The sequence below is a fragment of the Giraffa tippelskirchi genome, chromosome 2, assembly GCF_054371585.1.
Source record: "Giraffa tippelskirchi isolate mGirTip1 chromosome 2, T2T-mGirTip1v1.2.pri, whole genome shotgun sequence".
Taxonomy (NCBI): domain Eukaryota; kingdom Metazoa; phylum Chordata; class Mammalia; order Artiodactyla; family Giraffidae; genus Giraffa; species Giraffa tippelskirchi.
This window is the reverse complement of record NC_137276.1, coordinates 78,620,549-78,644,252: the sequence shown is the minus strand read 5'-3', so window position 1 is coordinate 78,644,252 and position 23,704 is coordinate 78,620,549. Positions and strand designations below refer to the sequence as shown.

The window sequence follows — 23,704 nt, the reverse complement described above, 5'->3', positions numbered from 1 at the left end:
CTAGTATTACCCTGCTACTGAAACCTGATAACGATATTTTAAAAAAGGAAAAGGCATTACAAACATCTCTCATGAACATAGATGTCAAAATTCTCAAAAATTTAATCCCTTACAAATCCAATCCAACCATGTACAAAAATAATTATATCCCATGATGAAGTAGGATTTGTTCCAAATATGCAAGAAGAATCAGTCAAGATAATCTACTACATCAGCGGGTTAACAAAGACATATATGAACTATTAATTGATACAGAAAAAGCACTTAACAAAATACAGCATCAATACATAATAAAAGAGGCTTGAAGGGAGCTTCTACAGCTTGATAAAGAATATGCACAAAACCCCTGCAGTGAACATCCTAATAGTGAGAAAACTGAGGCTCTCCCCCTAAGATTGGGAAAAACGAAAGGATATGTTCTCTCACCACTAGTCAACATCATACTGAAGTCCTAGCAAATGTAAAAGGAAACAAAGGTACATAGAACAGAAAGTGAGAAATAAAACTTTGTAGATGACAGGATTGTATACGTACTGTTAACTTCAACTAGTTTTGGCTCTCCCAGAAATAGAATCTTAAGCAATTCAATCAGGAACCGCCTGATCAGCACTAGTTAGGTAATTTGCCTGACAGACCTTTGCCATCCCTTAAAGGAAGCTAGGACTATACAGCCATGGAATTCTCCAGGCCAGAATACTGGAGTGGGAAGCCTTTCCCTTCTCCGGGGGATCTTCCCAACCCAAGGACCGAACCCAGGTCTCCTGTATTGCAGGCAGATTCTTTACCAGCTGAGCCACAAGAGAAGCCCAAGAATACTGGAATGGGTAGCCTATCCCTTCTCCAGGGGATCTTCCCAACCCAGGAATCGAACCTGGGTCTCCCGCATTGCGGGCAGATTCTTTACCAAATGAGATATCAGGAAAGCCCTAAAGGAGGCTAACCTTATAATAACCAATCACCTTTTTTTGACTAGTATAATTTCCTTGTTTCTGTTCCCTTCTGCCTACTAAAGTCTTTCATTTTGTACGGTTCCTTAGAGCTCCTTTCTATCTACTGATTGGATGTTTGATTCATGAATTGTTGAATAAAGCCATATGATCTTTGACATTACTCATTGAATTTTCTTTTTTAATAGTTCTGGTGGCAGTGATGGGATCCAAAGGAGACTTCTGACAGCACTGGGGATGAGGAGAAACACAGGTGTTGCTACTTGTGTTTTCTTTCTTCCCACCACTTTCAAGGACTGTGGATAAAGTTCCTTTTCAATTCAAGCTCTGCTCTTTATGTTGAGGTACTGATCTAACTGGTTTTCCAGGCCAGGGTTAACAAGTCAGTCAAGACTGACAGAGGCCTTTTATAGAGCACCAGTTCTTAGTCCTCAGTCTGAGGTCCCAGTACAGGGCTTAGCAGATCATCTTGAGCTGGCAGACAGTTCAACCTGAAATCTGATTTCCTAGTCTTGGTTAGTCCACAGCTCAGGCCTTTTCTTGGCCAGTCCACGGGACCACTTCTTTGATTACTGCTGGTGTCTACAGTTCCGTTTCTTTGATTACTGTTGGTTTCTGCTAATGTACACATGAAGTAAAGGAATAACATGTTTATTATTAATGGGAATCTCACTCAGAAACCAAAGCTGCAATTAGCCAACTAAAATAAATAAATTTATTAAAAAAAAAAAAAAAGAAACCAAAGCTGCAAAACTGATGAGCATGAGTTGAACACTTAAATGGTGTGGTCATCACCTAACTCTAAAACTTCCATGCTAGAATAAGCTAGTCATAGAATGGGTTAGATTGACACTAAGTCAGCTACCGACCTCAAAAAAGCTTCCTTGCAATGAAGTACATTGTAAAGCACTAAAAAATCCTCAACCAAATGGCACATTTCTCTTAGTATTAATATGGTTCCTAGAGATCCAAAATTAGCTAAAACAAATGGGATCTTCAAATTTCAAAGAATTGAGTATGCCACCTTCTAGAACATTTCTTATTTATGTTTAAGAACTGTGGGTCTCAAAAGCTATGGTCCCCCAAAATGGCAAACTTTTACTGAGATAATCTAGAATTACAATGGCCATTATGAGGAATGTTCCAACTAGATAAGATCATTCATTTAAGAAATGCACTTGAAAGCAAGAGCTCCCAAATCAAACAGAATGGATACTTATTTTATACACGGAAGCCTCCAAAAGACTTTAAGATTCCAAAACAGCGTCACTGAAAGATTCATTGCAAAAGGCTAATAAAAAATTAGAGACAAAAGAGGTACCTAAAAGACTAAATGACTAATGTGACTCCAACCACACCCCTTCTATTCTCCTTTACCTGAATACTCAGTCTACTATCTGAATTGCTTTTCTACTCTGAAGAAACTGTAATACCATAAGTAAAAGACCACCAAATTAGTGGTCTTATAACTGCAACAGCTCCAAATTCAGAAACCTAGAACACACAAGCCTCCTGTTTCACTCTCTTAGGTGTCCATGAACAAAACACTGACCCAGAAATCAGTGTCTCATTTGTAATAAACTATGATAGTGGAAAAAAGAATGTTCTTGAAAACTTTGTCAAATCCTTCCACAACAACTTGGATGCCCCCATTTTCACTCCCAAAGTAGAGTCCTCATATGGGGCCCTCCCAGGGTTGACAGGACATTATTTCCTTAAACTGCCAAGAGAAACTGAGACAGGAAAAATTGGGGGACAGGGCACAAATGTTAAAAGAATTAGGAGGGGGACACAACCTGTAAGAAAAACAGGATAAGACAAAAAACTTATTAGAACCAACTAGGTCTGAGATCCCAAGGACAGAGGAGCCTGGCAGGCTGCAATCCATGGGATCGCAAAGGGTTGCAAAGAGTCAGGCCTGAGATGGCAGAAGATCTGACTTCCAGTATACCTTAAGCTTCATTTTATGCTCACTGTGAAACATCGGCATATGCTCAATGACACAGCCACAGGCACCACAACAGGCACCACAACAGCTCCAAGGCTGACCGTAAAAGGCCAAAAAGCAGGCAGTGGCCCAATTCCTGGAAATTCCCACCATTCCCCAAAACAGTTAGAACATTCCTTCCACTCATTAGCATTTTAAATTATCCATGCCATAAAAATCAACAACCCTATACCCTATACTCTTGGGTAAGAGCCAGTCTCTGAGCTAGTCCACATTCTGCTTATGGAATATGTATCTCTCTAAATAAACTTGCTTTCCCTTTACTTTATCTCACTCTTGAATTCTTTCCTGCTTGAATCCAAGGACCCTCACTTGATGGTGTGTTCCAAGGACTCACCCATGTGTCCCAGGATGTGACATTTCTCTCTCGTAATAAAGCTAAAATTAGTGGAAAACTCTGTCAAACAATGGTAGATTTGAGGGCAACACTTAATTTTAAACCCCCCTCGCTCCAGAACCTGCAGATGGGACCCTAGGAAAACTGGCAGAAGCCAGCAAAGCATTCCTACCAGAGTCAACTGTCCTGGATCTATATAGTGCCTGTTTAAGAGAGGAAGGTAAATTTTCACATTGTCCCTTTCTTTCCAAATTCAGATTTTCATGGATTTAGTTTTGATATACCTACTGGACTGCAAGGAGATCAACCAGTCCATCCTAAAGGAAATCAGTCCTGAATATTCATTGGAAGCACTGATGCTGAAGCTGAAACTCCATTACTTTGGCCACCTGATGCAAAGAACTGACTCATTTGAAAAGGCCCTGATGCTGGGAAAAATTGAAGGTGGGAGGAGAAGGAGACAACAGAGGATAAGATGGTTGGATGGCATCACGAACTCAGTGGACATGAGTCTGAGTAAATTCCAGGAGTTCATGATGGACAGGGAGGCCTGGCATGCTGCAGTCCATAAGGTCACAAAGAGCTGAACACAACTGAGTGACTGAACTGACTGATTGATTGACTGGTTGTCATCCTTTCTCTCCCAAGGACAACTATTTCCTTCTTGTTTGTCTTGTTTTGTGCCCTGAGAACCTAGCTTGGTTTTCTGCCTGCCTGGTGAGTCAATTCCTAGGCAGGCTGACAAGAAGTCCGGGGCCCCCGAGGAGGAGAGAGGGGTCTGGGGCCCTTGAGGAGGGGATAGGGGTCTGGAATTATCAAGGAGGAGAAAAGGACAAACTTTTTCTACATTTATTAGTCTTAGTAAGGATTATGTAACAACAATGTATCCTGCTTGAGGACAGTTTTTCTCCTTCCTGAAAACCTTCTGACTATCTTATCAGATAACCTTCTGTTATCTTAAAATGTATATTATGGGAGTGGGTCTGGTAAGATCTTTCTGTTGTTAGTTCTAATCTTGTCATCTTAAAATGTAAATTGTGGAGTTGGTCTAGTAAGATTTTTACAACCTTGAGACATTCTTTTGATTTACTGTAATAACCAATTTAAAAAGTATATAATTCCCTTGCTAAGACTAGTAAGCAGGGCACTCTCCAACCCCCCTCTGATGTCTATGTCAGAAGCTTTCTCTATCCCTTTTCCACTTTAATAAAACTCTGCTACACAAAAGCTCTTGAGTGATCAAGCCTGGTCCCTGGTCCAGAAGCTAAATCTTCTTCGGAGATCACGATTCTGACATCATTTACCATAAGCTATCACTGAGACATGCAAACTATTTATTCTTACATATGTAGGCAGCTCAACTGTCAGTCTAGGGGCCAAAAAAATATGGCCTGACAGAAAAGGTGGGTTGCACCTCATCTGTGGCTAGGATCCTATCAACCATTGCTAGCTCTCAGGAACTGTATTACTTTCTTGACTATCTTTGGGAGTGGTTCTGGATCTTGAGAGGGTAGTATCTTTTGTACACTCTTTGGCCAGGCCTCTTATGACCAAGAGGTTGTTCAATACTGCCAGAAATGTTACTGTTTGTCTCTGCTGAAACCTGACAAGCTATTTGAAAAAAAATTTTTTTTTCTTTTAAGTAGCTCTAGCTCTATTGTCAGCAGCTGGCGAAACTGGAAGCTGATATTCAGAGCCCCACAGGAACTTTTTTTTTTTTTTCTTTTTTTTTTTTTTTATAAATTTATTTATTTTAGTTGGGGGCTAATTACTTTACAATATTGTAATAGTTTTTGCCATACATTGACAAGAATCAGCCATGGGTTTACATGTGTTCCCCTTCCCGAACCCCCCACCCACCTCCCTCCCCCTCTCATCCTTCTGGATCATCCCATTGCCCCGGCCCTGAGCCCTTGTCACATGCATCGAACATGGAATGGTGCTCTGTTTCACATATGACAATACACATGTCTCAATGCCATTCTCCCAGAACGTCCCACCCTCACCTTCTCCCTCAGAGTCCATAAAATTGTTCCATGCATCTGTGTCTCTTATTCTGTCTCGCATATAGGGTTATCATTACCATCTTTCAGATTCCATATATATGCATTAGTATACTGTATTGTTGTTTTTCTTTCTGGCTTACTTCACTCTGTATAATGGGCTCCAGTTTCATCCATCTCAGTAGAACCGGTTCAAATGTATTTTTTTTAATGGCTGAGTAATATTCCATTGTGTATATGTACCACAGCTTCCTTATCCATTCATCTGCTGATGGACATCTAGGTTGCTTCCATGTCCTGGCTATTGTAAACAGTGCTGCGATGAACATTGGGGTACACGCGTCTCTTTCAATTCTGGTTTCCTCGGTGTATATGCCCAGCAGTGGGATTGCTGGGTCATATGGCAGTTCTATTCCCAGTTTTTTAAGGAATCTCCACACTCTTCTCCATAGTGGCTGTACTAGTTTGCATTCCCACCAACAGTGTAAGAGGGTTCCCTTTTCTCCACACCCTCTCCAGCATTTATTGCTTGTAGACTTTTGGATAGCAGCCATTCTGACTGGTGTGAAATGATACCTCATTGTGGTTTTGATTTGCATTTCTCTAATAATGAGTGATGTTGAGCATCTTTTCATGTGTTTGTTAGCCATCTGTATGTCTTCTTTGGAGAAATGTCTGTTTAGTTCTTTGGCCCATTTTTTCATTGGGTCGTTTATTTTTCGGGAATTCAGCTGCAGAAGTTGCTTGTATATTTTTGAGATTAATTGTTTGTCTGTTGCTTCATTTGCTATTATTTTCTCCCATTCTGAAGGCTGTCTTTTCACCTTGTTTATAGTTTCCTTTGTTGTGCAAAAGCTTTTAATTTTAATTAGGTCCCATTTGTTTATTTTTGCTTTTATTTCCAATATTCTGGGAGGTGGGTCATGGAGGATCCTGCTGTGATTTATGTCGGAGAGTGTTTTGCCTATGTTTTCCTCTAGGAGTTTTATTGTTTCTGGTCTTACGTTTAGATCTTTAATCCATTTTGAGTTTATTTTTGTGTACGGTGTTAGGAAGTGTTCTAGTTTCATTCTTTTACAAGTGGTTGACCAGTTTTCCCAGCACCACTTGTTAAAGAGATTGTCTTTTCTCCATTGTATATTCTTGCCTCCTTTGTCGAAGATAAGGTGTCCATATGTGCGTGGGTTTATCTCTGGGCTTTCTATTTTGTTCCATTGATCTATATTTCTATCTTTGTGCCAGTACCATACTGTCTTGATGACTGTGGCTTTGTAGTAGAGCCTGAAGTCAGGCAGGTTGATTCCTCCAGTTCCATTCTTCTTCCTCAAGATTGCTTTGGCTATTCGAGGTTTCTTATATTTCCATACAAATTGTGAGATGATTTGTTCTAGTTCTGTGAAAAATACCATTGGTAGCTTGATAGGGATTGCATTGAATCTGTAGATTGCTTTGGGTAGAATACTCATTTTCACTATATTAATTCTTCCAATCCATGAACACGGTATATTTCTCCATCTGTTTGTGTCCTCTTTGATTTCTTTCATCAGTGTTTTATAGTTTTCTATATATAAGTCTTTTGTTTCTTTAGGTAGATATATTCCTAAGTATTTTATTCTTTTTGATGCAATGGTGAATGGTATTGTTTCCTTAATTTCTCTTTCTGTTTTCTCATTATTGGAGTATAGGAATGCAAGGGATTTCTGTGTGTTAATTTTATATCCTGCAACTTTACTATATTCATTGATCAACTCTAGTAATTTTCTAGTAGAGTCTTTAGGGTTTTCTATGTAGAGGATCATGTCATCTGCAAACAGTGAGAGTTTTACTTCTTCTTTTCCTATCTGTATTCCTTTTATTTCTTTTTCAGCTCTGATTGCTGTGGCCAAAACTTCCAAAACTATGTTGAATAGTAGTGGTGAAAGTGGGCATCCTTGCCTTGTTCCTGACTTTAGGGGAAATGCTTTCAATTTTTCACCATTGAGGATAATGTTTGCTGTGGGTTTGTCATATATAGCTTTTATTATGTTGAGATATGTTCCTTCTATTCCTGCTTTCTGGAGGGTTTTAATCATAAATGGATGCTGAATTTTGTCAAAGGCTTTTTCTGCATCTATTGAGATAACCATATGGTTTTTTTCTTTCAATTTGTTAATGTGGTGTATTACATTGATTGATTTGCGGATGTTAAAAAAACCTTGCATTCCTGGGATAAAGCCCACTTGGTCATGATGTATGATCTTTTTAATATGATGTTGGATTCTGTTTGCTAGAATTTTATTAAGGATTTTTGCATCTATGTTCATCAGTGATATTGGCCTGTAGTTTTCCTTTTTTGTGACATCTTTGTCAAGGAAACACAAACTTTAAATGATACAATAGACAAATTAGATTTAATTGATATTTACAGGAGTTTCCACCCCAAAACAATCAATTTTACCTTTTTCTCAAGTGCACATGGAACTTTCTCCAGGATAGATCACATCCTGGGCCATAAATCTAGCCTTGGTAAATTCAAAAAAATTGAAATCATCCCAGCCATCTTCTCTGACCACAATGCAGTAAGATTAGACCTCAATTACAGGAAAAAAACTATTAAAAGTTCCAACATATGGAGGCTAAACAACATGCTTCTGAATAACCAACAAATCACAGAAGAAATCAAAAAAGAAATAAAATTATGCATAGAAACGAATGAAAATGAAAACACAACAACCCAAAACCTATGGGACACTGTAAAAGCAATACTAAGGGGAAGGTTCATAGCAATACAGGCGTACCTCAAGAAACAAGAAAAAAATCAAATAAATCAACTAACTCTACACCTAAAGCAACTAGAGAAGGAAGAAATGAAAAACCCCAGGGTCAGTAGAAGGAAAGAAATCTTAAAAATTAGGGCAGAAATAAATGCAAAAGAAACAAAAGAGACCATAGCAAAAATCAACAAAACTAAAAGCTGGTTTTTCGAGAAGATAAACAAAATTGATAAGCCATTAGCCAGACTCATCAAGAAACAAAGGGAGAAGAATCAGATCAACAAAATTAGAAATGAAAATGGAGAGATCACAACAGATTCCACAGAAATACAAAGGATCATAAGAGACTACTACCAACAGCTATATGCCAATAAAATGGACAACTTGGAAGAAATGGACAAATTCTTAGAAAAGTATAACTTTCCAAAACTGAACCAGGAAGAAATAGAAGATCTTAACAGACCCATCACAAGCACGGAAATCGAAACTGTAATCAGAAATCTTCCAGCAAACAAAAGCCCAGGACCAGACGGCTTCACAGCGGAATTCTACCAAAAATTTAGAGAAGAGCTAACACCTATCCTACTCAAACTCTTCCAGAACATTGCAGAAGATGGTAAACTTCCAAACTCATTCTATGAGGCCACCATCACCCTAATTCCAAAACCCACAGGAACTTTTTAAAGGCTTTCTCCCCTAAGCTAAAATGCAACTGTGTAACCAGAAGGAAAGAAAAGCATTCCATTCAAAGTGAAATAGCTCTAAATCTAGACCAACGGAATCTTCAGATTTCCACCTTGGTTGAGGATCTTCTCCCTAATATAAAGGATCAAACTAAAGATAATATAGTCTGATGGATGGGTTAGCTTCTTGATGTCATTCAAGTTGCAACCCAATTTCTTGAGGAATTAAAAAAAATAACTGGTATTGTTTTATAAATTTAGTCTTCACAAGAACAAAAATGCAGCTGCAGAAGCAATTCAAAGCTCACTTACCCTTTTTACCAATCTCAAAATCTTCCCTATTCATCTCGAAAGCCTTATAGATACTGTAAAAGGTCTGGACTTAGGAAACAAAAGTCCTGCTTGGTGGAACTTATATTCTTTCTCTGTACCTTTAGAGTCATCTCTAGGAACCCAAGTCATTCTTATCAGAATTCAATAGAAAAAGGGTAGTCTTTTTAACAAATGGGTGTGAACAACTAGAAATCCACATCCAAAAAAAATGAACAGACACAGTCCTACATGTTTAACAAAAATTAATGCAAAATAGATCATAGTGTTTTCAGCTAAAACGGTGGAGTAAGGAATTCAAAATTATGCAACTCCATAAAAGCAACAAAAATATGGGCAAAAACTTCAGAATCAACTTTATGAAATTAAATTAAAACCCTGCAACCAAGTCAGAGAGTGCTAATTCAAGGGACATGGCTGATTTTTGGTAAGAACAGTGAAACTCTGGGACATTCTAACCTGCCCCCATCACAGTCTCCACTCTCCAGCTCAGGAATAAAGTGTCAAGATAACATCCCACATTTCCAGTATTAGAAGAATCACAGCAGACCCCACTCACAAACACTTATAATTTATTTATCTGAACTGTCTGATAGCACAGCTCAAAAGCTTTGTGTTTATTTCAGCTAATTCAAAACTGGTCCAGTATTAAAGCTGCTTCCTAGAGAGAATCTGTCAAAAATATTTACAGACTGACGCTGGCTGAAGAGATGAGTGGCATATGAGGTGAAGCTACAATTAGAAAATCCCAATAAATTCACACAAAAGGGATTAAAACTAAAAAAAAAATCCAGCAAGTGGAATTATATAAGATTAACCCACAAAAAAAAAAAAAAAAGCATCACTACGAACAAAGCTAGTGGAGGTGATGGAATTCCAGTTGAGCTATTTCAAATCCTCAAAGGTGATGCTGTGAAAGTGCTGCACTTGATATGCCAGCAAATTTGGAAAACTCAGCAGTGGCCACAGGACTGGAAGAGGTCAGTCTTCGTTCCAATCCCAAAGAAAGGCAATGCCAAAGAATGCTCAAACTACCGCACAATTGCACTCATCTCACATGCTAGTAAAGTAATGCTCAAAATTCTCCATGCCAGGCTTCAGCAATATGTGAACCATGAACTTCCAGATGTTCAAGCTGGTTTTAGAAAAGGCAGAGGAACCAGAGATCAAATTGCCAATATCCGCTGGATCATCGAAAAAGCAAGAGAGTTCCAGAAAAACATCTATTTCTGCTTTATTGACTATGCCAAAGCCTTTGACTGTGTGGATCACAATAAACTGTGGAAAATTCTGAAAGAGATGGGAATCCCAGACCATCTGACCTGTCTCTTGAGAAACCTGTATGCAGGTCAAGAAGCAACAGTTCGAACTGGACATGGAACAACAGACTGGTTCCAAATAGGAAAAGGAGTAAGTCAAGGCTGTATATTGTCACCCTGCTTATTTAACTTATATGCAGAGTACATCATGAGAAATGCTGGGCTGGAAGAAACACAAGCTGGAATCAAGATTGCTGGGAGAAATATCAATAACCTCAGATATGCGGATGACACCACCCTTATGGCAGAAAGTGAAGAACTAAAGAGCCTCTTGATGAAGGTGAAAGAGGAGAGTGAAAAAGTTGGCTTAAAGCTCAACGTTCAGAAAACTAAGATCATGGCATCTGGTCCCATCACTTCATGGGAAATAGATGGGGAAACAGTGGAAACAGTGTCAGACTTTATTTTTTGGGGCTCCAAAATCACTGCTGATGGTGATTGCAGCCATAAAATTAAAAGACGCTTACTCCTTGGAAGGAAGGTTATGGCCAACCTAGATAGCATTGACATTACTTTGCCAACAAAAGTCCGTCTAGTCAAGGCTATGGTTTTTCCAGTGGTCATGTATGGATGTGAGAGTTGGACGGTGAAGAAAGCTGAGCACCGCAGAATTGATGCTTTTGAACTGTGGTGTTGGAGAAGACTCTTGAGAGTCCCTTGGACTGCAAGGAGATCCAATCAATCCATCCTAAAAGAGATCAATCCTGGGTGTTCATTGGAAGGTCTGATGTTGCAAGCTGAAACTCCAATACTTTGGGCACCTCATGCGAAGGATTGACTCATTGGAAAAGACCCTAATGCTGGGTAGGACTGGGGGTGGGAGGAGAAGGGGACGACAGAGGATGAGATGGTTGGATGGCATCACCGACTCGATGGACATGGGTTTGGGTAGACTCCGGGAGTTGGTGATGGACAGAGAGGCCTAGCGTGCTGCAATTCATGGGGTCGCAAAGAGTCGGACACGACTGAGCGACTGAACTGAACTGAACTGAACCCACAAAAATCAATTATTTCTATACACAATGAAAATCTAAAAAGGAAATGAAAATTATCCCATTTTCATCAAAGATAATAAATACCATCAAAGGTAATAAATACCAAGAAATAATTTATTCAAGGAGGTACAAAACTTTTAACACTGAAACTACAAAATATCACAGAAAGAATTAAAGAAATCCTAAATAAGTGAAAATGACATCTCATGTTTCTGAATTGGAAGACCTTAATACTGTTCATATCACAATATTATCCAAGACAATCTACAGATTTATAATACCTATCAAAATTCAAACAGCTTTTTTTGCAGAAATGAAAAAGGTGATCCTCAAATTTATAAGGAACTTGCAAGGGATCCTGAACAGCCAAAACAATACAGAAAAAGAACAAAGTTGCAAGATTCACATAATCTGGTTTTTAAACTGATTACAAAGCTACAGTAACCAAAATGGTGTGGTACTAACAGAAGCATAGACATATAGACCAATAAATTAGAACTGAGAGTCCAGAAATAAACCCATACATCTGTGCTCAATTAATTTTCAATAGGGGTAAGGGGTAATACCAAATCATTCAATAGGAAAACAGTCTCTTTAGCAAATGATCCTGGAACAACTGGTTCTTCACATGCAAAAGAATGAAGTTAGATATTTACCTGAGAATACATACAAAAATTAACTCAAAATAAACAAAGCCCTAGGTGTGAAAGCTAAAAATATGAAACTATCAGAAGGAAACAGGCAAAAATCACTATGCTCTTGAATTAGACAATTTCTTATGTATATATATATATATATATATGGATACTTCTCTGGTGGCTCAGAAATTAAAGCATCTGCCTGCAATGCAGGAGATCTGAGTTCAATCCCTGGGTTGGGCAGATCCCCTGGAGAAGGCAATGGCAACCCACTCCAGTACTCTTGCCTGGAAAATCCGATGGACGGAGGAGCCTGGTAGGCTGCAGTCCATGGGGTCACTAAGAGTTGGACACGACTGAGCGACTTCACTTTCACTTATATATATGAATCCAAACACACACAAAAACAGAAATTGGAGTTCATTGAAACTGAAAACATTTCTGCATCAAAGAAATGACATTATCAAGAGTAAAAAGACAATCTCCAGTATGAGAGAAAATATTTACATGTTATATATCCAATAAAGGTATACAATCCAGAATACATACTGAACTTTTATACCTCAAAACAAAACAAACAAACAAAAAAACAGTTAAAAATGAGAAAATACTCTATTGAATAGACATTTCACCAAAAAAGATATGCTAGTGGCCAAGAAGTTCATGAAAAGAGGCTTAATACCATAAGTTATTAAGGAAATGCAAATCAAAACCACAGTAAGCTACCACTACCACTCAAGAGGATGAGTAAACTTTTTACATACACACTATCAAGTGCAGTTAAGTATTAGAAAAATTGGAGCCCTCATATATTCTGGTGGGAATGTAAAATGGTGCAGCTGCTGTATGTAGAAAAGTTTGGCAGTTCCTAGCAATTCCACTTCTAATTATAAACAAGTATTAACCCAAAATATGTAATATGTATGTTCACAGCAGCATTATTTATAGTAGGCAAAAGGTAGAAACAATCCAAATGTCCACCAACTGAGGGATGGATAAACAAAATACAGTAACTACACAATGAAATATTCTTATATGTTATAAAAGAGATGGCCCTTGAAAGCCTCATGCTACGTCAGAAAAAAAAAAAAAAGCAACAGACAACAAAAGGCCAAATAGTATACAACTCCATTTACATGTAAAAAGTTCACAATAGGCATTTCCATAGATACAGATTTAGTGGCTTGTTAGGGATGAGGATGAGGGAATAAGTGGGATTCTGGAAAAGAAAAAGGATATTAGGGAAAACTTAAGGAAATCTAAATATTAAAGTATGAACTTTAGTTAACAATAACGTCTCAATATTGGTTCATTAATTATAACAAATGTACTGTATTAATATATTAATAATGGGAAATAGCTGTGGAGTATATGGCAACAGAAAACAATTTTAAAGAAAATGGGCCAGGCCGGAGCGTCCCTCTGCACCCCTCCCACAGCCACCGGCTCTGCGACTGGGGCAGACCAGCCCGGAGTCCAGCCACAGCGGTGGAGAGCAACCTGGGGCGGTGCCGGCAGGCCGGGAATAGGTGAGAGGCCTGGTCCCTGGGCGGCGTTGCCTGATGAGGCCGCCACCACTGCCTACCGGCTGCGTTCTCTCTCCGCGGCTGGTGCCTGTGGGATGGGTGGCCAGGTGCCAGCCTCATCTCTGGGGCTAGCCTGGGAGATCGGCCCCCTGCGGAGTCCGGGCCATCCGCTGAGACTGCGGCCAGACTCTACGCTGGGAGCTCGCCCTCTGGTGACTCCCCCAGCCCGGCCACCACCGGCCCTCTCCCTGGACGGAGTCGGGGGCATGCAGGCGCAGCAGCTGCTCTGTTTTTAGCTGAAGAGAACGCACCCAAGTTGGGGCTGCTGGTGTCTGCGTTGAAAAAATGTTCAGGGGCAAGTTCATCCTACTGTTGAGTCTAATGATGATGCTCTTCAGTATGCTAAAGAATTAATTTTGCAATTATTAAATATGCAATGTCACACTCAGCCCCTAAGTTCTTCAGATGTAGAGGAACATGTTCAAAAAAGTTTCCTTCATCCAGTTGATAAATGGGCAATAGTTGATGCCCAGTGGGCTACTGAAAAGAGGATGCGAAGAAACTTTTTTCTGTCTCCCAGTAGAAAAAAATTCATCTTTTGTTAAGGGAGGTCCTAGATTATAAAACTGACCACCAGGTTTCTGTTTACATAGTAGCAGTGTTAGAATACATTTCTGCAGACATTTTAAAAGTTGGTGCGAAATATACAGCATTATGAAATTACAAAACAAGATATTAAAGTGTCAATATATGCTGATAAAGTATTGATGGATATGGTTCACCAAGATGTAGAAGATATATTATCTTTAACTGATGAAAGAGCCTTCCACCTCAGAAGAGCAACGTTATTATGATTTTGTAAAAGCATTTATGGCAGAAATTTGACATACATAAGGGAAGTTAAATTATAAACGATTTTAGAGAGTGCTTTGTCATTAATACAAAACTGTTTTTCAGCTAATGATGTAGAAAATACATTTGGTCATATAGTAGATATACATGAACCTGGTGGTAAGTTACTGGACCATATAGAAAATACTGTAGAAATGACAGATGAAGGTAGTCACCATCCATTAGTAGGAAGCTGCTTTGAAGACAGTAGAGGAACTGGCATTTGATCCTTTTGAATCATATGCTTGAGATATTCTATGACCTGGTTTTCATGATCATTTCCTTAGTCAGTTATCAAAGCCTGGAGTGGCACTCTTGTTGTTTTTCAGTCGCTAAATCATGTCCAACTCTTTGCAACCTCATGGACTGCAGCATGCCAGATTTCCCTGTCCTTCACCATCTCCCAGAGTTTGCTCAAACTCACGTCCATTGAATCAGTGATGCCATCCAACCATCTTCCTCTGTCACCCCCTTTTCCTCTTGCCCTCAATCTTCTCAGTCAATAGGTAAAGGTTTCAAAAAAGCTGTTCAATATGTTTTACCCAGGCTACTTCTAGCCCATTTACCACTGTCTACATTACTTCAAACTTCTGAAGCAGTAAGAAGAGTGAAGAACAAGACGACAAGGAATGTTTGAAACAAGCAATAACAGCTTTGCTTAATGTTCATAGTGGTATAGGAAAAAAATATGTTCTAAAAGTCTTGCAAAACGTAGACTGGGTGAATCTGCATGTTGGATTTATAGTGAGCAAATGAAGGGGAAACAACTAGCAATCAAGAAAATGAATGAGATTCAGAAGAATATTGATGGTTGGGAGGAAAAGACAATGGACACTGCTGCAATGAATTTGTAATGGAAGGAACTCTTACACATGTAGGAGAAACATGAAAGAAACATATTTCTCTTTGATGGCTTAATGATTTTCTGTAAATCAAATCATGGGTAGCCAAAACTTCCAGGTGCTACCAATGCAGAATATCACCTTAAAGAAATGTTTTTTATGAGAAAGTTACAAATTAATGACAAAGATGACACTAGTGAGTACAAGCATGCTTTTGAAACAATTTAAAAAGATGAAAATAGTGTTACATTTTCTGCCAAGTCAGATGAAGAGAAAAAGAGTTGGATGGCAGCACTGATATCTTTATCGTACCAGAGAACACTGGAAAGGATGGTTGATGTGACAATACTATAGGAAGAAAAGGAGGAGCAGATGAGACTCTCTAGTGCTGATGTTTATAGATTTGCAGAGCCTGACTCGGAAGAAAATATCATATTTGAAGAAAACATGTAGCCCAAAGCTGGAATTCCAATCATCAAAGCAGGAACTGTTATTAAACTTATAGAGAGGCTCACATACCATATATACATGGATCCCAATTTTGTTCAGACATTTCTTACAACATATAGATCTTTTGTAAACCTTAAGAACTACTGAGTCTTATAATAGAATAAGGTTTGAAATTCCAGAGCCTGAGCCAACAGAAGCTGATTTCATAGCTTTAGAGAAGATTAGCCCTTGAGTGCAGAACTGAAAAAGGTTTCGAAAAAAATACATACAGCCTGTGCAGGTGTGAGCATTAAATCTATGTTGACACTGAGTAGTGCACCACTATGATTTTGAAAGAGATTCAGATCTTTTGCAGCTAATGGAGGAATTTATTGGAACAGTAAGAGGTAAAGCAAAGAAAAAATGGGTTGAATCCATCACTAAAATAATCAAAAGGAAAAGAACTGAATTGCAAGAGACAATGGACCAGGTCATAATATTACATTTCAGAGTTCACCTCCCACGGATGAATGGCATATAAGCAGACCTGGTGGAAAGAGAGAATTTTGACCACATAGAGACTTTTGACCTGCTCCCCTTAAACCAACAGAAATTCCTCAACAGCTCACTCTACCTGAATCAGATTTACATCGAACTGTATAATCATCAGAATTAGTTGAAAGTATGTGGGCAAAAGAAAACAAAGAGATTAATTCTCCTAACCTTCTGAAAATGATCCAGCATACCACTAATTTCACTCTGTGGTTTGAGAAATGTAGAAACTGAAAACTTAGAAGAAAAAGTAGCTGTGGTGAGCTGAATAATTGAGATTCTGAAAGTCTTTCAAGAGCTGAACAACGTCAATGGTGTCCTTGAGGTTGGCTATGCTATTAACTTATTACTTGTTTACAGACTAGACCACATGTTTGAGCAAATACAAAGGTGTCAAAAGAAAATTTTAGAAACAGCTCATGAACTACATGAAGATCACTGTAAGAAATATTTGAGGAAAAAAAAAGAAATATTTGGCAAAACTCAGGTCTATTAATCCACCATATGTGCTTTGGAATTTATCTTACTAATATCTTGAAAACAGAAGAAGGCAGCCCTGAGGTCCTAAAAAGGCATGGAAGAGAGCTTATAAACTTCAGCAAAAGGAAGAACATAGCAGAAAATGGCGGGTGAAATCCAGAAATACCAAAATCAGTCTTATTGTTTATGACTAAAATCAGATATCAAAAAGTTCTTTGAAAACTTGAATCCAATGGGAAACAGAATGGAAAAAGAATTTACAGACTATCTTTTCAACAAATACCTAGAAACAGAACCATGAAACCCTAAGCCTCTCCCAAGATTTCCAAAAGAATATAGCCATTCACTAAAATCTCCCAGTATTTGTCCATTAAACCCAAGACCAGGTACTATGAGACATCCCACACCTCTGCAGCAAGAGCCAAGGAAAAATAGTTAAAGTAGAACCTCTGAAAGTGAAACAGAAAGTATAGCATCTGCACCAAATTCTCCAAGAACATCACTAACACCTCCTCCTGCTTCTGGTGCTTCCAGTACCACAGATGTTTGCAGCATGCCTGATTCTGACCATTCAAGCCCTTTTCATTCGAGATCTGCTTCAGTATCATCTCTAAGTTTAACCAAGAGCCTGTCCCTACCCTCCTGTTCCTCCAATAAGATGACAAGAATCTGCTCCAGCAGAATCTTCACCATCTAAGATGACGTCTAAGCATTTGGACAGCCCCCCAGCAATTCCTCTGGGGAAACCCACGCCAAAAGCCTATTCACCACAATATTCAGTATCAGACCAGACCTATATATCAGGCCCTCCTGAAAGCTCTCCCTTGTTACCTCCATGAGAACCCATGAGGACACCTGATGTTTTCTTAAACTCACCACTATACCCAACCTCCCACTTTGGGGAAAAAAGTGACCATAGTAATGCCTTTGTCCCAAAGTTCCCTTTCCCCTTTACACCACCTCCTCCTCAAATACCTTCTCTGCATGGCACAAGAAGTTATCTGCCATCACCACCAACACAAAAAGTGGACCTGCATTCCACTGCTGGGTCGCCTGTTCCTTGATGACAAAGCACTTCTCAACATATCCCTGAACTCCCTCCAAAAACTTACAAAAGGGAGCACACACCCATCCATGCACAGAGATGGACTACCACTGTTGGAGAATGCCCATTTTCCCCAAGTTCCTCTGTACCAGGATGTATGTTTTCCTAGCCCCAAATCCATTGCTGGTGGTGGATGCACTGAATGTGCCAGTACTGAGGGCTTAAAATGAGAACTCCAAACACTAATGACTCTACTTCAGGATGCAGTATAAGACAATAAATTTTAACCTAGATGTAATTACAAAGTGGAAATAGTATCTGTTTAAAATATGAAAAGACTTATCTAGAGGAACTGGACAACTGATTGTACTTGAAAATCAAGTAAAGGGACCTTTTCCCAGCCAGTAAGCAGAAGTTATCTTTTTGTGAAGTGATCTTTATCATGAAAGGGGTAGAAAACATAGTCTAGTGTCCAGCAGGCCCACAGGATGACAGCTTTTGTAATTCAAAATATTTTGCACTTTTAAAAAATAAATCTTAAACAGGGATCTTCAAATCCTCCTTTGTTTTTCTTTGCTTTTACTTGTACTCCTTTAGAATATTTTCTTAAAAATTATTCAGAGGACTGTGAGAAAAGGATGTGGTACCTGACCTTACTGGAATCAAGGCCCAACACTGTACTGCTGTTCTGCTTACAGATTATTACAGTGAACTGAATGGGTACTGAGGCTTCACCAAAGAAGTACTTCTATTTTTAAGAATAATTACACCAATTTTATCAGAAAAGACCCTGATGCTGAGAAAGACTGAAGGCAAAAGGAGAGGGGATGACAGAGGATGAGATGGTTGGATGGCATCACTGACTTGATGAATATGAGTTTGAGCAAGCTCCAGGATGTGGTGATGGACACAGAAGCCTGGCATGCTACAGTCCATGGGTCACAAAGAGTTGGACACGACTGAGTAACTGAACTGATACCAATTTTAAGAACATTCCCCTACTCACCCTCCCTACATAAACAAAATATGATGGCCTTGCCTTCAAACAAGAGAAGTTTTGTGTCATTAACAATGACAGAAGAACTTTTTAAAATATGTAACTGTCAAGTATATGATTTATATTTAGGAAACTGTTAACTTATGCTAGATTGTCATTTTCCCCCATTCTCCCACAAAAATTTACTGGTTTTCCATGTTCTGGCTTGTGGCTGTCCCTCTAACCATACTATGGAAATGCAGTTACCCAGTGTGAAAGGAGCTGTGAACACCTTCATTTTTATTGCTGAGTGGTATTCTATTGTATGCATATATTATAATTTATTTATTCATTCATCCGTTGTTTCTAGTTTTTGATTGTTAAGAATATAGCTGTAATGAACTTAATGTGTATTTTTGTGTAGACATCTGTTTTTATATTGATTGGTTAAATATTGAAGAGCAAGATTTCTGGGTTGTTAGGGTTATTATATGCAGTGTTAAGCTCTTCCGACATGGTTGTTCCATTTTACATTTCGGTGAGCAGTGTGCAGGAGTTGCAGTTGTTCCACAGTTTTGTCAATGCTTCGTACTGTCACTTTTTGATATAGTTATTCTAATAGCTATTTTATTTAATTGTGGTTTTCATTTGAATATCCCTGATGAATAATGATGTTAGGCATCTTTCACTTATTTATTGGCCACTGTGTATCTTATTTTGTGAAGCATCTGTTCAAATCATTTGCCACTTTTTAGTTTGGGTTGTTTTATTAAAATGAATCAACTAAAGCAAAATATACCCACATGTATAAATACCAAAACCACGCATTTGAAGACAAAAGCAAGTTGCATAAAACATTCTCACTGATATTACTTGTAAAACAATGTTATTACACATATATACATGCAATGATATATGTGTATTATTGTAAAAGTATAAGATGTGTGGGATCAATATTAACCAAATTTAGAATCTGTGGAAGATGGCAATGGTTACAGGTTGTAGAACAGACTATGAAAAGCTTCCTGTGAATCTGGATGGGGGCACTGAGATCATATATACTAGAGTATTCTAGCCAGTACACCAGCTTCATTCACACTCAATGTTCTGGTTACTGAACATAATAAGAGGAAGCAGAGGCAGTCTCAAAGCTACCCCTTGCTGATCCTGGCAATTGTTCTGATGTGGATCTAGTCCATTCTGAGATGCTCCAGAGGTAGGCCTGGGGCTGAACCAAACCATTAGGCAGTACAGTCACCCCTCAGCATCTGCTGGGTATTGGTTCCAGGATATCTCTTCGAATACCAAAATCAGCTGATGCTCAAGTCTTTCACAGTAGGCCCTCCATACCCTCAGGTTCTGCATCTGTGGATTCAACCAACCACAGAACCGCAGAAAGGAAAACACAGACATGCAGGAACTGTATTTGCATGAGTAATAACACAGTTGGGGTTCAGATTCATCAAACACATGTAATGACTCATGATGGGGAGGACCATGAGCTGACATGTGTTTCTCCAAAAGTAAAATCAGAGACTTAAAAGATTAATGTGTGCTTTTAAAAAAGCTTCACATTCCACAGTTAATATTTTTGTAAATATCTATTTTCAGTTTTATTTCTATGAAAAAATTTGAAATAAGCACAAAATATAACATTTAGAATAAGGAAAAACTCTGTCCATATTTCCTAAGTTGATAAGACTTCCTTCAATACAAACTTCAGCTATAATAAAGTCTGAATTCTGTTAAAGCCTTCACATTCAAAAAATCTTTAAGACTTCATCTCAGTATCAATTTTCTTGTCCAATAAAATGGCATTTTTAAACACGGCTGTATTATTGATATCATCCCTATTATTTGCCTGACATACAGTAAGTACAACTTGTGTATGAAGGGTTCAAAAAAATATGTAAGATGTTGACAGCTTTCCCCAGGTGTGGTATATCTGACTATTAGTAGTGGCCAAGTTCTGGAAGAAAATTTCTCCACATATGTTTGATTCATACGATTATCTCCTACTTAAGTTATTTAATAAGCCCAAATTTATATTTCCACACACTCCCTACATATATTAGTAGGGTTTCTTCCACATGTATTCATTTTAAGTTGTCTTATTAACAATATTCATCACATTCATAGTGTTTTCTCCCACGGTAACTCTTTCATTTGCTTTGGAATATAACTTACAGTAAACAATTTACCACTTTACATTAATAAGGGTCATGTCCTGTATGAATTTTCCACAGTATTTCAAGGTATCAACAGCTAGGTACTAAGATTTCTCTCATTGCTATTAATATATTTAAAAGGTTTTTCCTCTGTATATAATTTTGAATGTACTGTGAGAACTGATTTCTTAGAGGTTTTCCCAAATTCAATACATTCATAGGCCTTCTCCCTTATGTGCCTTCTCTGATGTACTTTGAGACCTGAGTTGCAACTGAAGGTTTTCCCACAATGACTACATTCATAGGATTTTTCCCCTGGTGTGTGTTTAATTTTCTCATATGGAAAGAAGTCTTCATTTTGAATGACATACTTTCCATTCTGAATTAATTCATAAGGTTTCTCTCTCACATGCGCTTTTGCATGGTTAATATGAAGGAATAATTTTTCATATGCACTGAGATCATCAGACTTCTTTCTTAAACAGTTTTTCTCAATAATTAATTCTGAAATATATTTCAAACTCATCCCACTTGTATCACATTTACAGGGTATTTTTATGAAAGGAACTGGGTATGTGCTGAAATTAAACATTTTTCCTAATACATTACCTCTCTCTATAGTCAGTGTTTTGTTGTTGATAAATGGAGCTTGCCAGAAATGTCTGTTGTGCATTCCCTGACTCTGTTCCAGCTGGTTAACAATCCTGCAGACTTCTAGAAATGAGAAAAAAACTGTACGTTACTAATTTTACTATAATTATGATAAACTTACCCTTATATACAAATACCCTTTTATATGATTGACTCAGTTTCTTTAAATAAGAGTAATCCAAGATGTCTGTGTCCCCCATTCTTTTGGCTTAGAAGAAAGAAACAAAACCTGACACAGTGGAAATGGGGAATAAAAACTCAGAATAAAGACATCTACATTTGACAATGTTTACACAGGTAAATAGTTCAAGACTTAATATAGGGGTTAAAAATAAATAAAAGCACAGTGAATAAAGGAAGATATACTTTGGGGAAAAAAAGACTGAGTCAGGTCTGGGATATACAGAGAACCAGAAAGGAAATGAAGATTAGTACATAGAGTACCCTGGAGAGATATCAGAGGATTGATTTGATCTTTTGAAGGAAACAAATTAGACTTTATCTAATTTTCTTATACTTAATATACTGTAGCTAAATCTCTATGCTTTATATGTTTCTAGTGTTTCTAGTTGAATTATCTTTTTAAAATTATTTTTATTTCTTTATATATTATTATACTGTTAATACCAAATTAAATTTATGGAAAAGTACCAATGTGTTCCTGCTTAAGAAGACCTGTAGCAGCCTACTTTCTTATTCTCCCTCTACTCATGTGACTTACAAAGTCTACAAATGTCTACCAGGAATGTAAAATCAAAGAGACAAGAAAGATTGAAAGACAGCCAGATCTATTTGTTTTTAGTTTTGGTATATACATCTTATTCTCTAAGATTCTGCAAAAGTTATCTTACCCTACCATCAAATGCTAACTTTTCCTCATCTTAAATTTGCTGTGACGAATTTAATACATTAATACATTTTTTTAACTTCTGAACAGATCTCTACATTTCTGGGTTTTATTTATATTTAAAACCATGGAGGACCTAACCTAAAATAATTACTGATACTTATATTAATTTACTCTAAGAATTCTCAGCTAGACTTCACCTTGTTATCTTCCTATTCAGTATATGCAGTATAACAATGATGACCTTACGCAAAAACCTGTCCAGAGCCCTTTGTCTCCGAGCACCATTAGACAAAATAGACTACAGGTACAATTCTAGCGGGAAAAATACTTTTTACCAACGATATTCATACTGGGTATCTATACTATCACTCCACAAAGCCATAATAAATGTATTCTTTCTAGAAATGACAGCTATTAATTTGCCAGATATTGTTCAAGTTCAACCAAGACTTTCAGTAAGCAGGCTTACATTCCCATTTTGGCTTTGCTCAGAACCTAAACATTAAACATCAGGGAAATTACACTGTGTCATATCTGTTTCCAAATAAATCTTTACAACATCTCTACAATTTCAAGTTATATTTACATTGAAATTTAAAATTAATTACATCCTGTACATCTCATTCTGTCACAACACTGAACAATACTCCTTTGTAGTATAAACACCCTCTATTAACTGCTAAAATTTAAAATATTCAGCTTTTTTTCTCCTCCTTTTTCTAACTGTAACCTATGATCTTACAAGTGTTTACCTCTGATTTCCTTTGAGTACTGGAATTAGTGGTCCTTAACAAGCCGTGTGTTTTTCAAAACACAAATCTCAACTTTTATTCAAACCTCTAATTTCTGAACAGGAATCTAGAGGTTTATAACTCAATATCTGAACTGAAAAGTTAATTTCTTGCAGTGTTTTCTGAATGAATCAATATAAAGGGCCTCTCATTCATCAAGAGTTACAATTAAGAAATGATCCAATATCCATTATAAGTTATATAACAAAATAAGATAAGCTCTCTTTGGAGAAAGCATAACATAGATAAGAAAATAGCCTCATTCAATATCCATACACCATCAAGAATCAGAATCTATAGCTGATAATGCAAATCAAAACAAGCAAGAAACATTTCAAAAAAGCTGGGAAAATAAAATCAAAATCAAGAAACAATCTGAAAAGGAGTGTAAAAAAAAAAAGCTTAAAAATGTTAATAATGATAATAACAGGAAAATTAACAAACTATCACCACAACCCAGGCTCTGCTCCATGCACTTTCACATATTAAT

At 37.7% G+C, this 23,704-nt stretch overlaps 1 protein-coding gene and 1 pseudogene across 2 annotated transcripts in view; one reads left to right on the top strand and one right to left on the bottom strand.

The window, feature by feature from the left end:
• LOC145538024 (zinc finger protein 33B-like) overlaps positions 1-23,704 on the bottom strand; it is an 88,507-nt gene that overhangs the window by 15,627 nt on the left and 49,176 nt on the right. For both annotated transcript variants that reach the window (XM_081569289.1, XM_081569288.1), the window contains exon 6: positions 21,532-21,636. In XM_081569289.1, coding sequence (XP_081425415.1) covers positions 21,532-21,636 — 105 coding nt within the window. The remainder of the gene's footprint in view (positions 1-21,531; positions 21,637-23,704) is intronic.
• LOC145538253 (son of sevenless homolog 1 pseudogene) lies at positions 13,385-17,430 on the top strand (annotated as a pseudogene).